This window comes from Caretta caretta, chromosome 1, assembly GCF_965140235.1.
Source record: "Caretta caretta isolate rCarCar2 chromosome 1, rCarCar1.hap1, whole genome shotgun sequence".
Classification (NCBI taxonomy): domain Eukaryota; kingdom Metazoa; phylum Chordata; order Testudines; family Cheloniidae; genus Caretta; species Caretta caretta.
In genome coordinates, this window is record NC_134206.1 from 291,970,038 (window position 1) to 291,985,719 (window position 15,682).

The 15,682-nt window shown below is 39.1% G+C and overlaps 1 protein-coding gene across 1 annotated transcript in view; it reads right to left on the reverse strand.

The window, feature by feature from the left end:
• XPOT (exportin for tRNA) overlaps positions 1 to 15,682 on the reverse strand; it is a 63,135-nt gene that overhangs the window by 34,953 nt on the left and 12,500 nt on the right. Inside the window, exons 2-5 of the mRNA XM_048835916.2 lie at positions 12,811 to 12,944; positions 5,826 to 5,908; positions 2,806 to 2,862; positions 1,629 to 1,698 (exon numbers count right to left, since the gene is read on the reverse strand). Coding sequence (XP_048691873.1) covers positions 1,629 to 1,698; positions 2,806 to 2,862; positions 5,826 to 5,908; positions 12,811 to 12,870 — 270 coding nt within the window. The 5' untranslated portion in view covers positions 12,871 to 12,944. The remainder of the gene's footprint in view (positions 1 to 1,628; positions 1,699 to 2,805; positions 2,863 to 5,825; positions 5,909 to 12,810; positions 12,945 to 15,682) is intronic.

Consider the following 15,682-nt stretch of genomic DNA (forward strand, 5'->3'; position numbering starts at 1 on the left):
GTGTGCAAAAAAAACCAAAAAAACCCTTTCCCCCCCAATAATCTTATATTTTAAACATTATTAATGCTTTTGAAGAAGATTCAGTTTAAAGACCATTTAGGTGACAATATTCTTCCTATATGATATGGATAAAGGTGCTCTGTGCAGTTGAAAAAAGGAAATCATGTAATTTTTGACAGCAAATACTATCTTGGCTATCTTGATGGTTTGGAAAAAAAGAGCTTTACAAATACAAAAACCACTTGGTTCTCAACTTGTGCTTTGTTACCCCAATTGGCTGCTGTTTTTGCAGGTGATGAGAAGCTGTTCCCAATTCTCCTTTATTCAGAGAACGAACTGGGCAGGTACCAAATTCCACCATCCTTCTGTTACTATACATTTTTCTCCTCATCTCCCTTCACAAGCTCCTTAGCATGTAGCAGCCTTCTGCAAAGGGAAACTAACTAGGTACACTGACCCATATTAGCAGACTTCAAGCAAGCTACTAGCATGCTACTGGATGCCACTTGCTATAACTAATTTTAGAGAGCGCAAGAGGTGAGCGAAATGAACACTAACTAATAAATGTGTATCAACTGCTGTAAGGTGGAAGTATGCCCCTGTGCCTGGTCTACAATGGAGAAGGTGAAATCAGAAAGGTGGAATATCTTTTCAAGAGAGGAAAGACAAGTGATCCTGCCATTTACCCCACAAGTCTAACTTCAATCTCTAATAAAATAATAAGACTAATACACCATGAAACAACTGCACCTTCTTTCAGAAGTTTAGTGAAGAGCAGCAAAAGTGGAGAGATTTAATTAAGAGTTAAAATATTTAGAGTTTGGCTGAGTGTTGACTAAGATGGGTTCTATGTAGGCATTTATATCATGCCTATCACTGTGATATTGGATAAGAGTTTACAAAAGGTTACGTGTTTCAAGAAGGGAGAGAAATAATTTAGTGCAGAAACAAAGGGAGATAATTGGGAGTGCAGTTAAGGGAATATTCAAAAAGTCTTCTTCGCAATGATCTATTTGATCATGGCAGAGTATCCCTAGGAAAATTCTGGAAATTGTATTGCTTGACATTTAAAGCTACACTGGACAAACTACTACTCAATATACCAGGGACGTACCGTGCATTCTCAAACAGATGGACCAAGTAATCTTTTTTGTCTCTATATGACTTTTTCCCACCCTCCCAGTAGCCAGAAATTAGGGCTGATGGACAGGAGTCTCCAAAAGAGGAAGAAGGATGCTCCCAACTTCAGGCAATGAGAGAATAGTGGAAGTTGAGTTATATCCCTAAAAAAGAAATCTGTAATGCTCCAAAAGAATTGGCATAACTGGTTTCTTAACTGAGGTGTAGGATAGGAATAAAAGCAGAGATAAGAATTTCAACATTATTTTAAGCACATTTAATTACAAACTTGTTTTCAACACAAGAGTTTTAAAAAAATATAAAACCCGAAGAATTATAATGTCAATCATATGTCTGAATACATTTTTCTATCAGGTAGCTTATCTTTTTATGGGGTACATAGGAAGCAAGCTTTACACCTAGTTTCAAACCTTTAATCTGGTACCAGTTAGTAACCCCGAATAAGCCTGCTGAACATTATTAATTGTTGTAAAAGAAAAAACATTTACCTGAGCTTGTAGCCACGTTACAAGTGTTTCCCTGATTAGCTGCTGTTGGACTTCAGTAAGTTCAGAATATCTGAAACAAATCATTCTGATCAAAACTGATCCTATATCTTGTTAGTTTGCTTACTTCTGGTTCCAAAGATTAAAAAGGCAAAAGCTAAATTACTTGGACATCTGTATTGCCTTCATACACATACTGTTCTGTGCAATCTACATAAAATCTTACCACAGAAGGAATTCTCTTAACTGTTTGCATATTAGAGTTCTAAATCAAAGTTTAAAATACTTTCTAGTAACCTATTTAATGAAAGCGATTCTGCACCATATGGGAATAATTTTACTTGTGTGTGTCAGATTGCCATAGCTTTTCTACTACACAATTGTACTTCCTCCCAGTCTTCTAATATCACCTTTAAGACATACAAGAAAAAAAGGAAATTTGTCTATGCTGACTGGGATTACTATTTTTAATTAAGATTCAAATGAAAATTAAATTGCATTAGACATTAAAAATTAATTCATTGTCTTAATTGTGGTTATTCCTTAACTGTGAGCAGTTATTACAATATTGTATTTACATCAAAGCCATTAGTTATCCCATTTGACATTAATACTGAAGGACCAAAGGGTAGTTTCAACTACCACTATCATTGCTCTCTGTTGCTAAATTCAGTTTTGTCCTGATTAACTTACCATAAGATACGGAATTAAAGATATATAAAAATAAAACACACAAATAAAAGTATCATAATTTGAAGCAAAACACCTTCATAAATAAATGTATTTCCCCACTATTTAAGAATAATTTTACATTTAAAAAAGTAACAACATAAGCCAAACCTACAGTATCTCCAACAAAAACTATCACTTCAAAGACCAAAAAACAGTAGTAAATACAACACATACAGGTATAGAAGTTAATTTACGTAAGTTTAATGGGAAAAATAGAATGTATATGGCCAAGTGCAGACTTCTCAATGCAATTAATATACATTGTCGTAAAAAGCCAAAATAACTAACTGAAAAATGGCTAAAAGTTTGAATAACCAAGTTTCCACTGTCTACTTTAAGTAAAAATATTTTGAATATTACTGATAAAACTTTTAATTTCTTTCCACAGATTGAGCGGGAAAACAATTGTTCTATACACTATTACTATAAGAAGAAAAGGGTTTCTCACTTGAATTTAATTTGATGTTCTATAACTTGAAAGCAGAAGAACTTGATGTGATCATCACTGGAATTAGAAGAAAAAATGCACAATCAACACAATGGAAATATTGCAGCCCATTTCTCCAGGAAGAATACGCTCCTGGAACTGTGCAATCAGTTATCGATTCTTCTGAAGAAGAACTGCTCTACTATAGAGAAGAAAATCAGTTCTATCTGCTGCAAAAATTTCAGAGTACTTGACCAGTCATGAAAATGAGCACAGTCATTACAAATACACATTATCAAACATACAACCAGTTTTGATTTTTTTTTCCTTTTTAACAACTCATTTGTTATATTGCCTCATTTATTCAATTGTTATATTTTAACCATAGCACACAGTCAAGGGGTGCTTTACTTACAGAATTTCATGCAGAGTTAAAAGCTTTTTTGTTTTATATTATGCTGCAAAAGATAAGAGTCTAATTCCAGCTCCTTGCAGCAAAAAAATTTTAAACCCATCATGACGACATCCACTTGAGTCTTCAGCTGAGTCACTATTGAACGTAATGGTCGGGATGGTTTACAAATAGCAACCACTAGCCTGGCTTCAGCTTTCAATTGTACTTCACCTAGTGCTTAATTTCACTTATTACAAAGTGATTGAGAGGTGGAAACCAACTCAACTATTTTTATAAACAAGTTCTGAAAAGTTTGGAGTACCATCACTGTAAGTGAACCATTAAAGGAAAGCTGTAGCTGGCCGTTAAAACTGGAGAGGGGTTGTAATGACAGTCAAGAGAACTTTAAAACAAATTATGACAGTCTGAAGACTCCAACATGTTCCACAGTAACAGAAATAATTTGAAGCTAAAAATCATCACTGAACGTGGGACGATATAGTTATCTCATGCCAATATAACCTATTTTTCTTGACAAAAAAATTAAAGACACCAACAGCACATAGTTTAGTTTTAACTTTTTTTTTTTAAATAAAAATCACATTTTTAATCCCAGTAAGGCATTTCAGAGTATAGTACCTAGCTGTTCCATCTTGGGCAATAAAAGGCTCTACTCCTCTCATGATACACTATGTACTGAGGCAGAGCAAACACTCCATTCCCTCTCATGGTTTATTCTTGAGTTACTGAATTTCACATAATTTACAGTGTAACAAATATTCTCCCAAATGGCAAATACCAGAACAAAGATTTTAGCATGACATTAAAAGTTCAAAACTTGTGTACATACAAGAAATTAAAAACTGATAGATTAGAACTCAAACAGGCTAGGTCATCAGCAGGTCTATTTCCAAACATGTTTTTTCACTCAAGGAGGTGAGGAATGGGAGTGCTGCAGAAGCAGAATACCAAAAAAAAAATTAATATTCCTGAAATGTTTTGCCCCTTATTATTGCGGACGTTAACTCTTCAACATTTTATGCAGTAGGATAAAAAGTTACTTTTAGAAGCAAATTAATCGCAAAATCATACTTTAAAGAAATGTTAGGGTTCTAAATGAATTTATTTTTTGTAGAGCATTTTGAAGTTAAAGAAGAACTGGCAATTACAAAAAGCAAGCAAATTTAAAGATGTGATTAATATCCAAAATAGCCAATCCAAGGACATTTAATACAACTTAAAACAATTTTTTCTTTTCTAGTTTCAACATCCAAACTCTGATGAAATGCCTAGCAAGCTAATGATACTTCAGCCACAGAACCTGGTAGTAACCAGCCTAGAGTGACAAGTTAAATGCCATTTAATGCAGCTTTTCAAAGTTACCTTATCTATCCCACAAAGTTGTGTCATTCACAAAGGATTTTTAGGAGCGTAACATATACCACAGGATTTGCTGCATCTTGCCCTCAGTCTAGCAGAGTTCAGTGGTATAAGAAAGTCAACTGCACAAAGCATGTTCAGTAATCCCACTGAGCAAGATCTGGCAGTCAGTTTGTGTCTAGACATCAAACAAAAAACACCCAATTTAATGTTTTAAATTAACATGTTAAATGTCCCTCAACCTGGTTAATTGTGGTATACAATTAAGTGTTCTGACCATATTTATCTTTACAGGTACCCTCTGAAGGATCTTGTTTTGGCCATCTGTTGCTGAAAAATGTCAGTCTATATTTGGCAAATTTAGTCTCAAAATGCCAATTTTTCAGAGTTTGTTTTTAACAACCATTGCATGCTCTTCTAAGCCTCAGATCACTGGACGTTACTAGAAGTGGCATACAGAAGTAGTAAGCCACCATAAGCTATTTCATCATAACGAGACATTTATTAAGCCCTAACCTCAGTTCTGCGGATACATTAATTCATTAATTTAAAATCTAAAACAGAGGTGTTTAGTTAAAATATATATACATATCTGCTGCTGCATATTAAGGGTGCAGTAATAATTTCATGAGAAACAGTGTGGCCTATTCTCAGCACACAAGTGGGTTTAAAATAAGGTGGTGTTGGCGCCCACTCACCACTGGCTTGCTGTAGCCTTCAGTAAGCCTTGGAATTTTTCAAAGTAAAACTCCAACAACCTAAGGAGTGGAAATTTTGTTTCTCCAAGTACATAATGAAACACTGCTAATGCTTCAAAGCATTGTTTAGCTGAATTTGGCAAAAATGTGTGTATGAAGATTTAATTTCCCTATGAAAATTGCCATTTTGCTATATAAAATGGCATTTTCCCCATAAAAAAAAAATGCAGCCCTGATTATAGAAGAGCACTGAGACTACTCATTTTTTGTGTGTTTTTAAAACAGCTATGTCAAACTGCCAAATAATTTGGACCAACTTTAATAACAAGTCTGCTTCTAGGTGGAAATCTTACACTATGTGTAGCTTCGGCATGGAGCCAGTTATAGGAGAGTTCTAAATCGATGACAGAAAGGGTCAGTAAAAGTAGTTATGTGCACACATTAAAACAGATTTATTATAAATCAAACCCATTTATACAATCTGATTAGCAACAAAAAAAGCCATAAAGAAGCACAGCGTTCAGAATACTTTTGAGAATAACTATAAATCCATAAAAATAGTTTATTACCTGTATATCCTTTGGGCTAATGCTTCTGCACAGACCTGCCAAGAATCTTGGGAGATCTTCAGCTGTTCAAAATAGGCCAATGCCTGCAATCATCCCAAAACATTTTATTTAGAATTGCCAAGGACCAGGTAAAGCATGTGTAATTCCAAGCAAGTTCATGATCAAAAGGTAAGGGAGGTGTCATTTGATTCATAAAAGCTCCAGAATTATAAATTCCCTGGTGTCACCCTGTAGTGTTGGGCAGGGGGACTTGCTGCCCACTCCCCCAGCTCCAAGTTCTCTGCTTGATGGAAATTTGGATAATACTGTGTCATCAGAAATGGCTGAAGTTGAGTATCATTTGAAAGCCCCTTCTCCCATAAACACAAACATGTACCAAACATGACAAACACAGAACAACTATGTAGATATATAATCAAGAAAATGTTTTTTAAAAAAATCAACATTACTATTTTGCATTTTTATTTGTAGTTTAACAGTGTCACATCAAACATGCAGCCCTCGCAAAATTAAAGTGTGGCCCTCAGCTGACTCTTATCAGTTAATGTTCAGAACATAACTGATTGTTTTATTGTTATAGATGATTATAAATGGAAGGAATGCTTCAAGATGATCTGACATCAGCAAAAAAACTGTTTACTGGTACTGATCATCAGCTTTATTATGCCCCCAAAAGTTGTAACAAGGCTGGTTAAGATGCCAGCATCCAGCCAGAAATTACGGGAATCCATCTGCAAATGGTATGCACATAGTTACATAATATAATTATAATCCCAAAGTATTTTATTAAAGCTCCTTGTTTTTACTTTGGTTTTGACCATTTTTAGGCATCAATGGGAGACTAATAATACTGTCTAGTAGCTGAATCTTTGGAGAATGCCACTGCAGAGGACTTAAACACAACACTCTGTGGCACCTTATATGCTATAAGAAACGCACCCATAACCTGAATTTGGCAAGGTTGGAGAGGAAGTGTATTGGGCATCAGGAAAAGTTCAAGATGCCAGGACAAGTGCCAGCTGTGACCAAGATCTGCCTTATTCTAGGTCCCAATGCATGCATTTCGAGAAGAACACCTACTTCTGCAGTAAGCCAAAAGCATCCATGAAACACAGTCTGAATACATGAGACAGGTGAAAAACTGTATGAAGCAGAAAGAACGAGGAGTACTTGTGGCACCTTAGAGACTAACATGCCTCCGATGAAGTGGGGTTTAGCTCACAAAAGCTTATACTTAAATAAATTTGTTAGTCTCTAAGGTGCCACAAGTACTCCTTGTTCTTTTTGCTGATACAGACTAACACGGCTGCCACTCTGAAACCTGTAGGAAGCAGTTATCTCTTGGCAAGAATGTTGCATGGAAAGTAAAGGGGAACACTGACTCAAAAGATGCCCTCACACAACACTATATCACATCCAGTGACACACTGAGAACATATGTAAAATGTTGCATCGAAAGGTAAAAATAACAGAAAAATACTGATTTTACTACTGCAAACTATGCAACTCATCTGGAGTTCATAAATTGCCTCACAGAGGCTCTACTGCAGAGGTGGGCAAACTATGGCCCGTGGGCCCCTCCGGCCCGGCCCCTGAGCTCCTGGCTCAGGAAGCTAGTCCTCAGGCCCTCCACTACTGTTCCCCCTCCCCTACAGCCTCAGCTCACTGAGCTACTGGTGCAATGCTCTGGGCAGCCAGGCAGCGCAGCTGCAGAGCCACGGCCTGACCCAGTGCTCTGTGCTGCGCAGTGATCTGGCTGGCTCCAGTCAGGCGGCACGGCTGCAGCGCCGCCAGCCACCGGTGCTCCAGGCAGCGCAGTAAGGGGGCGGGAGCAGAGGGGGTTGGATAGAGGGCATGGGAGTTCAGAGTGGTGGTCAGGGTGGTGGTCAGGGGGCAGGGCGGTCAGAGGGTGGGAAACAGGGGGGTTGAATGGGGGCAGGGGTTCTGGGGGGGCAGTCAGGAAGGAGAGGGGGGTTCAATGGGGTGGTGGGGGACAGTTAGGGGATGGGGGGGTTGGATGGGGCAGGGAGAGAAGCTGGAGGGGACAGATGGGGGCAGGCCCTCCATACAATTCTGGAAACCCAATGTGGCCTTCAAACCAAAAAGTTTGCCCGCCCCTGCTCTCATGGGTGGGAAGGTGGTGGTGATGGCCAATGCAGAGGCTTAGTACACAGAAATATGTGCTCCGAACAGGATTAAAGGGGAACAAATGCTTAGCAGAAAGCCTCTTAAAGCACTTATTGAAGATCACTCTGGGATATGGACCAGTTTTTAGCAATCTGATCTGTGGAAATGAATCACAGTGAATATCTTTAAAAGCAGCAAAAGCCATAGCGCTATCAAGAGCGGAAGAGCGAGCTGTCAAAGGTAACATGAAAACTGTTTGTGGCTGCTAAATTTTTTACCAAAAATAATTTTGTCCTGTAGTATGTGGGAGTTTCAGGGATTCACGGCTGACGTCGAACCTGAAAAAATAATACTGTGTGACCTGCACTATTTCTTTAAGTGGTTCATTGGTGGTTGCAGTGACTGCACCAAGTGTGACAGTGAGCAGGTACAGCAGAAGGCTGCCATTTTATCGCAATGCCTCATGTACAAGTGCTTGAGTGAAAGGCAGGTTTCCAACACATACATGACAACTGTGCAGCATGTGTGTAATCCACCACTACAATTGGCTGCTGATTTAACAATTCATTCCAAAACCAGTAAAAAATCGTGCAGCTTCCGTGCAGCATTGGCTCCTCCACTGACGACAAAGTACTCCACCGGGAGACTGGAATTGCAAATGAGGCTCTTGGACACATGTAACGGAATGAAGGGTTGCGCATTCTGCCAGACCTTGTCAAAGGTAGGTTTATATTTTGTGCTGCCAATAACTTAGACTTCCTTGAAGATCCAGCAAATAGCAAAGGTACCTTTCATGCTACTGTTATGGTCTGCTACCAGGAGCATATTAATGGGGACTAGTCCCCCTTAAGCATTGTCAGGACCAGCAAAAGAACTGTTCCTTTAAGGAGGTTCCTGACCTCATGGCTCACTCTCTTATCAAGGTCCAAAAATTCTGAAGCCAAGAAGTCCAGTTTTCAATGAAGTACCTTGACCTCACTTGGTTATTGTGCAAAAGTGGGATGAACTATTGAGGTGAAAAATCAGAGTATAGCTTTAGCTGAAGAGATGGAAGACATACCCTCAAATGATCCCAACACCCAGGACAGAAAACCATTTCAGGAGAAAGGTACATTCCAAGACAGCCACCCTTTAACTTGCCACTACACAGGATGTCAGAGTGCACAACCCATGTATGCTCCTCCTGTCAATCATACTTGCTAGCCCCACTGATCCCTCAATTCAGTTAACATTCCTTACACACCTTGAACACATGAACAAATACATCTGCAAAACTGAATCAAAATGTGTTGAGACACTAGACATGAGCCTTTACAGGCCTGTTCAACAGCTAATAGTGTCCCGTAATGATCTCTGAAGGGTGGATTCTATGTCCTAGCAAACTGTACACATTCTTTGCAGAGATATGTGCAACTGGCTCTTTCATTGATGGCACTAGTATCCTTGAGATCTGGGAGATTTTGTACAGCAACAATACTGTGAACCAAATTCTAGTAGGGAGAAAGCTGCAACTGCTATAGAATCATACACCTGAACACTCGATGCCCTTCAAAAATGCTGCCTACGTGTCTTCTCTGAAAAGCATACTGATGTGTGAAGTCACTTCCCAAAGGGCACAGGACTTGCAAGATCAGTTCCACGCATTCCATGTATGCTCTCAATGACTTTTTAGCATAGCAATGATAAATGCTATGGCTGAGGTACAGGCTCTTGACAAACCAGAAACTTAACACCTGCCGAGATTTGTCCAAACACTGCATTATGAGACTGCTGAGAAAATACTAGACCTATGATATCTACCTTGCGTTTGACACATATGCAGAAGGCCATTTAAAATTTATCAGAAAGGAGAAACTCCATGGTATTGTACCTGTCCAATACAAAATAATTGACTCCATGAATATCTCCTATGTCACAATGAAGAAACTCTTGTCTTGTACTCACACAAAGGGGAAGTTAACTGCATACCTTGCAGGAAAAAACTACAGCATGTGAACAATTGCTCAAAGAATTTCACTGTGGCATAGTGTAATGAAGCTGCTGCCTCACACCATTCAGTGGAGTTTCTTCATAGTTCCCAAAAGAAGGCTGACACTATATTTATTTTGCATGCCATCAATGCAACAGAGAGGTGCTACTAAACTCCAAATTTTTGCACAAGACACTGATGTTCCAGTGTTCTCTGAAAGACACTACCCAAGATTTCCACAAGATTGTTTCTGTGCCTACTGTCAGGGAACAGAATCACCATATATCCCTCACAGATGTGTTCCTATCACTCAGACCATTAAAAGACACCGCACTGCCAGGTTTCCACACACTTTCAGGATGTGACACTACCAGAAGGTTGGCTGGAAAGACCAGATTATCTTACTGGAAAGCACTGGATTCAGCCTCTGAAGACTCTCTCCTTGCTCTGAAGGTGCTCAGAACAGCTGAGACAGTCACTGATGATCTTTTAGGTGCACTGGAGGCATTCACATGCCAAGTTTACTATTTTGAAGACCAACAATATGATGTTTTCAAAGAAGCTCACAAACTGAGAAAATTGACACCAACGAGTGGAACATTTATATATGCTATCAAGAAGACAAATTATCAAGCAATGGAATGGCTCCAGGATGACTGACCACGTCCAAAACCACCCTCCTTTTCAGGCATGGATGGGTCTTGGAGGATGGACTGATCACACCAGTTATATGTGAAACACAATGCACTCTTGAATCAATACTTCAGCTAATCAAATGCTCATGTGCAAAGCCCATGCTCACTACCTTGCAGCTATTTGGCCAGCAGCCTGCCTTGTACAGAGACAGGCAAGAGCAGCATGGACAAGAATCAGCATGACAACACGTCTAGCGGTGGAGCCCTAAATGAAGTGGACACTGATGAGGACTTAGATGAATAAATGTTTTTAGTACTACATGTCAAGTCTAACTTCTCTAGTATTACCAAAGATCAGTGTATTTTCTTATGCAAGCAATGCATCCCTGTATTAAAGTATAATTACAAAAACAATTATTTTTAAACATGTTCTCAAATACATAGCTAAATTGTTCTAGGTTTGTCATGTTTGGTAATGTGTTTGCGGGAGAAAGGGCTTTCAAATGACACTCAACTTGATCCGCTTCTGACAACACTTATCAAAATTTCCACCAGAGGGCCTGAAGCGGGGAGCCTTTGGTGAGAGGGGAGAAGTGAGTGCCCCCTGCCACATCACAGACGATGGCACCACTGAAGTTATTATTCCATAGATGTTTACGAATCAACTGACACCTCCCTTACCTTTCTATCACTAATTTGACCACAAAATCAGATTTTACTACATAATACTCCTATGATCTGGGAAGCTGCACAATCACAGACATGCACACACTTCAGATAACATCTCTTGAGCTGTCCAGTAGGCTTTGAAACTTGTCATGCTGCAATGGCTTTTCCTACCAGCTAGGAGCACCAAAGCAATACAGTAACTCCTCACTTAACGTTGTAGTTATGTTCCTGAAAAATGCAACTTTAAGTGAAACGATGTTAAACTAATCCAATTTTCCCATAAGATTTAATGTAAATGCAGGGGGTTAGGTTCCAAGGAAATTTTTTGGGGCATATACTATACTGTACAATACTGTACTGTAGTTGGGAAGTGCCCCTGGCTTACCGCACACAGGCACAGCCCGCTGCAGGCAAGGATGCTAGGAAGCACCTTCGCAGCAGCAGCAGCAGCTTCCCCGGAGAAGAACAGGCGCCAACTTTGCTGGGGGATGCTCCAGGCCCGCCTCTTCCCATCCCCGTTCCACTTCAAGGCCCACCTCTTCCCACCCCCACGCCACCTCCTCTCCGGAGCACGCCACATCCCCACTCCTTCCCCCTGCCAGAAAGTCAAATGCTACCAAACAGCTGTTTGACAGCACTTAGGACTTTCTGGGAGGACCTTCCCTCCTCCATCCCTGCTCCTCCCCCTCCCTCCCAGAAAGTCCTAAGTGCCGCCAAACAGCTGTTTGGCGGCAGTGAAGTGCTGGGAGGGAGGGGGAGGAGGTGGAGAAAAGGAACTTGTGCAATGCTTCCTTGTAAAGTTGCTGCTCTTCCACAGAATCTTACAAGCAGTAGACAGAGCAGGCAGCCAAACAACGCTATAAGGGAGCATGCAAACTTTAAACAAGCATGTTCCCTAATTGAGTATCGACGTAACTTTGAAACAACGTTAAACGGGAGGACGTTAAGTGAGGAGTTACTGTACATCTTATAGTGGTCAGGGAGAAATGAGCTGCAGCTTACTGAAAATTTTACGTGACCCAGCATTTGTTGATTTTAGGTTAAAAGTGCTGTAAAAGAAGGTTTTAAGTTTGTGTTGAGAGCCACACATGGCTGTATTTAAAAATGTACTAAACTTTAAACAATATAACTTAAGATAATGTGTACAACAATTAAAAGCTGAAAAAGGAGTCTGAGAAATGGAGTTTATATTTAAATTCTGATTAATATTGAACCATATTCTTGAAGAGTGCTGTTATGTAACTAGTTTAAACTACACACTAATAGTACATAAGCCACAATCTACCTCATAAGTGTTCAACAGAAACAATGAGTTTTAAATGTAATCTACTGAATGAAAAACAAGGATAACTACAGTGAGTAAAGCCATGCTTAGCATGGCAGTATTTATATAGTAAATGGTAAAATAATATGTATGTAAAACGAAGGACTGCATCTAGCATGCTTACATAATGACAATACAATTAAACATTCCCATTACGTTCTCTTTACTTCAGTTATCTAAATAATCAGACAAATCAATAGGATATTGGACAGTTGCATAGTAACTGGCTGCCATACCTAATATGGATGAAAACAAACTTACCCTTTGCCTGAAGTCTGCATCTGCATTTGGGTTTAGCCCTAGAAGGGCTTGTTCATCCATCTTCGTTGCTATACTTTTTGTTTCCTATTTTTAACTGGTTTGCCCTCTTCTCCTACAGTAGAAACTACAAACATCTGCAAACAGAAAAAAAAAAAAGCAAAGTTGGAAGAAACAATATTCGCTAAACACATCAGCAAACTACCTCAGCATAATCACAGCAGAAGTATCACCATTGCCAGCATGCATGTAAGCCTTTAAAATGCACATGAGCCACACACTAATACATATGGTCTACTGTAGACATTAGGACTTCATGTCCTTCACTGACACCACTTATGGCCCAGAAAATATTCCAGCTTTCCTTTTATACTATGAACAAATTTAAGTTTCATACATTTGAACTTTCATCTTGTAATAAAAACCACAAAAGAATTTCCTGTCAATTTAACAGAGAAGCTCCATATCAGAAAATCTGTATTTAATTCAAATACTCAGATTCAAATTTACAATGCATAGAGAATGTTGGGTTTTGCTTTTTTTTTTTTTTGGTTACCCACATTTGATTCAAGTGCAGTATTAAGCTATTACTTTTAAAAAAAAATACGATTTTCTAGTATTTCTAACCTTATGGCTGTAGTAATCAGCAACTTCAATTACTATTTCTACTAATACTTTATGGATGTGTTGATAAAAACCTACTCTCCATAGTAGTCAAGATATTGAGAGGACTTGTTCCCTAAAACGGCACATAACACATCCTACCTTTTCCTGAACAAGGTGATAAATTAGCTACAAAATACATTTTATTCAGAAAGAGTCCACTTATTCTTAGGCAGTGGTTTTCAAACTGGGGTACGTATACCTCTATGGGTACAAGAGCTCTCATCAGGAGGTAGACGAGAAAAATCCGGTAATGGCGGACAATACATTTTATTTAGTAAGACTTGACAATCTAATCATAGATACATTATGACCTTATGTGAGATGTGGGTATGTGGTAAACTACAATATTTGGAAAGAGGTATGCAGCCTAAAAAGTTTGAAAAACCACTTTCTTAGAGTGATGCCAATTTACTTGAAATGCTGCTTTCTGGAGTTCTGAATAAAAAAGAATTTTCAGATTGAATAAACTACGAACCCTGCAAACCAAGCTGTAGAAATTGTGTTAAAAAACAACAAGATTATTCTCAGAACAAATGCAGAATGAATATACAGGCCATTCTGCAAAACTCAGATTTCGCTTGAAACCCTACCAAATATAGTGGACAAACCAAAACACTTGCTCAAAATATCCAGATGCCATTAAAGCAGCAGGGTAGATTATAAAAGTTATGTCCCAAAGGATGTTCTCAGGCTATGTCTACACTACCGCTGTAAGTTGACCTAAGCTACACAACTCCAGCTATGTGAATAGGTCCTATACCACGGGAGGTCGACAGGAGAAAGTCTCCCGTTGGCTTACCTTACCCTTCTCGTCAGGGATAGAGTACGGGGTCAACTGGAGAGCGATCTGCAGTCGACTTGGCGGGTCTTTACTAGACCCGCTAAATCGGCTGCTGGTGGATCGATCTCAGAGCATCGATCCCGGCTGTAGTGTAGACCTGCCCCTAAGTCTGTTCTCTTCATTTGTGTGATATAATCTACTGTAGGCCTGACAGTTTGTGGGAGGTTAGGGAAAGGAAGGAAGACAACAGGAAGAAGAGATTAAGTTAGAGGAAACCATAGTTAAAAAAATGCTTGAAACCTTATTGGTAAAGTCTCCCATTTCTTGGTATTTATGTGTTACATACATTTTCCTGCTGGGGCTCCATTGTCAGGGGTAAGCCATAGTGCTAAACGGCAGGATCCAGGGAGAGGGAAGCCCTGTACTTGAAATTAAGACAAAAATACATTTCTACTCAGCTCTTTATATAGTGTGTTATAAAAATGGTGTTATGGAGGGCAGCTGGATGGTTTTTAATAGATAAAGCTGAATGCATGTATAAAGCTTTGTAATGATGAGCTACCTACATGTAACAGGCACAACTTTTCTTATGAAGTGAATTTAGTCCTTAAAGGTTCTGACAGAAATGGAAGCAAAAATCCTCAAAACAGGAATGGTGTATAGGACAACAACAAGTTTCCCCCATTACGCCTTTATCCTGTGTTGGAGAGATGATCTTCATGGATTTAAAAAGTTACATGGGCTAATTTTTTAAAAAACTTTTTTGTTAGAAATAGCTCCCAAAAGAAAGATTACAGATCATTTCTTTTTTTCAATTTTTATTTAGTCCATTAGACAGCATTTTGCACAGTCAGTTTGTTTCCCCATCTTGCCAGTTTCTCCTCCTCCTGTAATTATCTTGCATATTAACAGGGAACATATTTTAAAATATGATTGTAAGACTACAAACATGGCAAGGAGACTCAGAGGCAAGTTTAGGACCCAAGACTACTTCAACTCATTTTTGGAAAGAGACAACATTTCAAGAGAACTCCCTTTCACGAACAATAGACATGAAATGTTTCATTTCTTATTAGCAAACCTCTAATCTGTCTACTCTAAGACTTTTCAAAACTGTTTAAGGGTTTGTAGCTTTCTCAATTACAGATTTTTCAGCCTTGTTTTAGAGCAATTGCACTAACAATGCAATAGCGTCTAAGAGTCCTGTGGCACCTTATAGACTAACGGACATATTGGAGCACGAGCTTTCGTGGGTGAATACCCACTTCGTCGGATGCATGTAGTGGCCACTACATGCATCCGACGAAGTGGGTATTCACCCACGAAAACTCGTGCTCCAATATGTCTGTTAGTCTATAAGGTGCCACAGGACTCTTAGACGTTATTACAGATCCAGACTAACACAGCTACCCCTCTGAAGCTTAACAA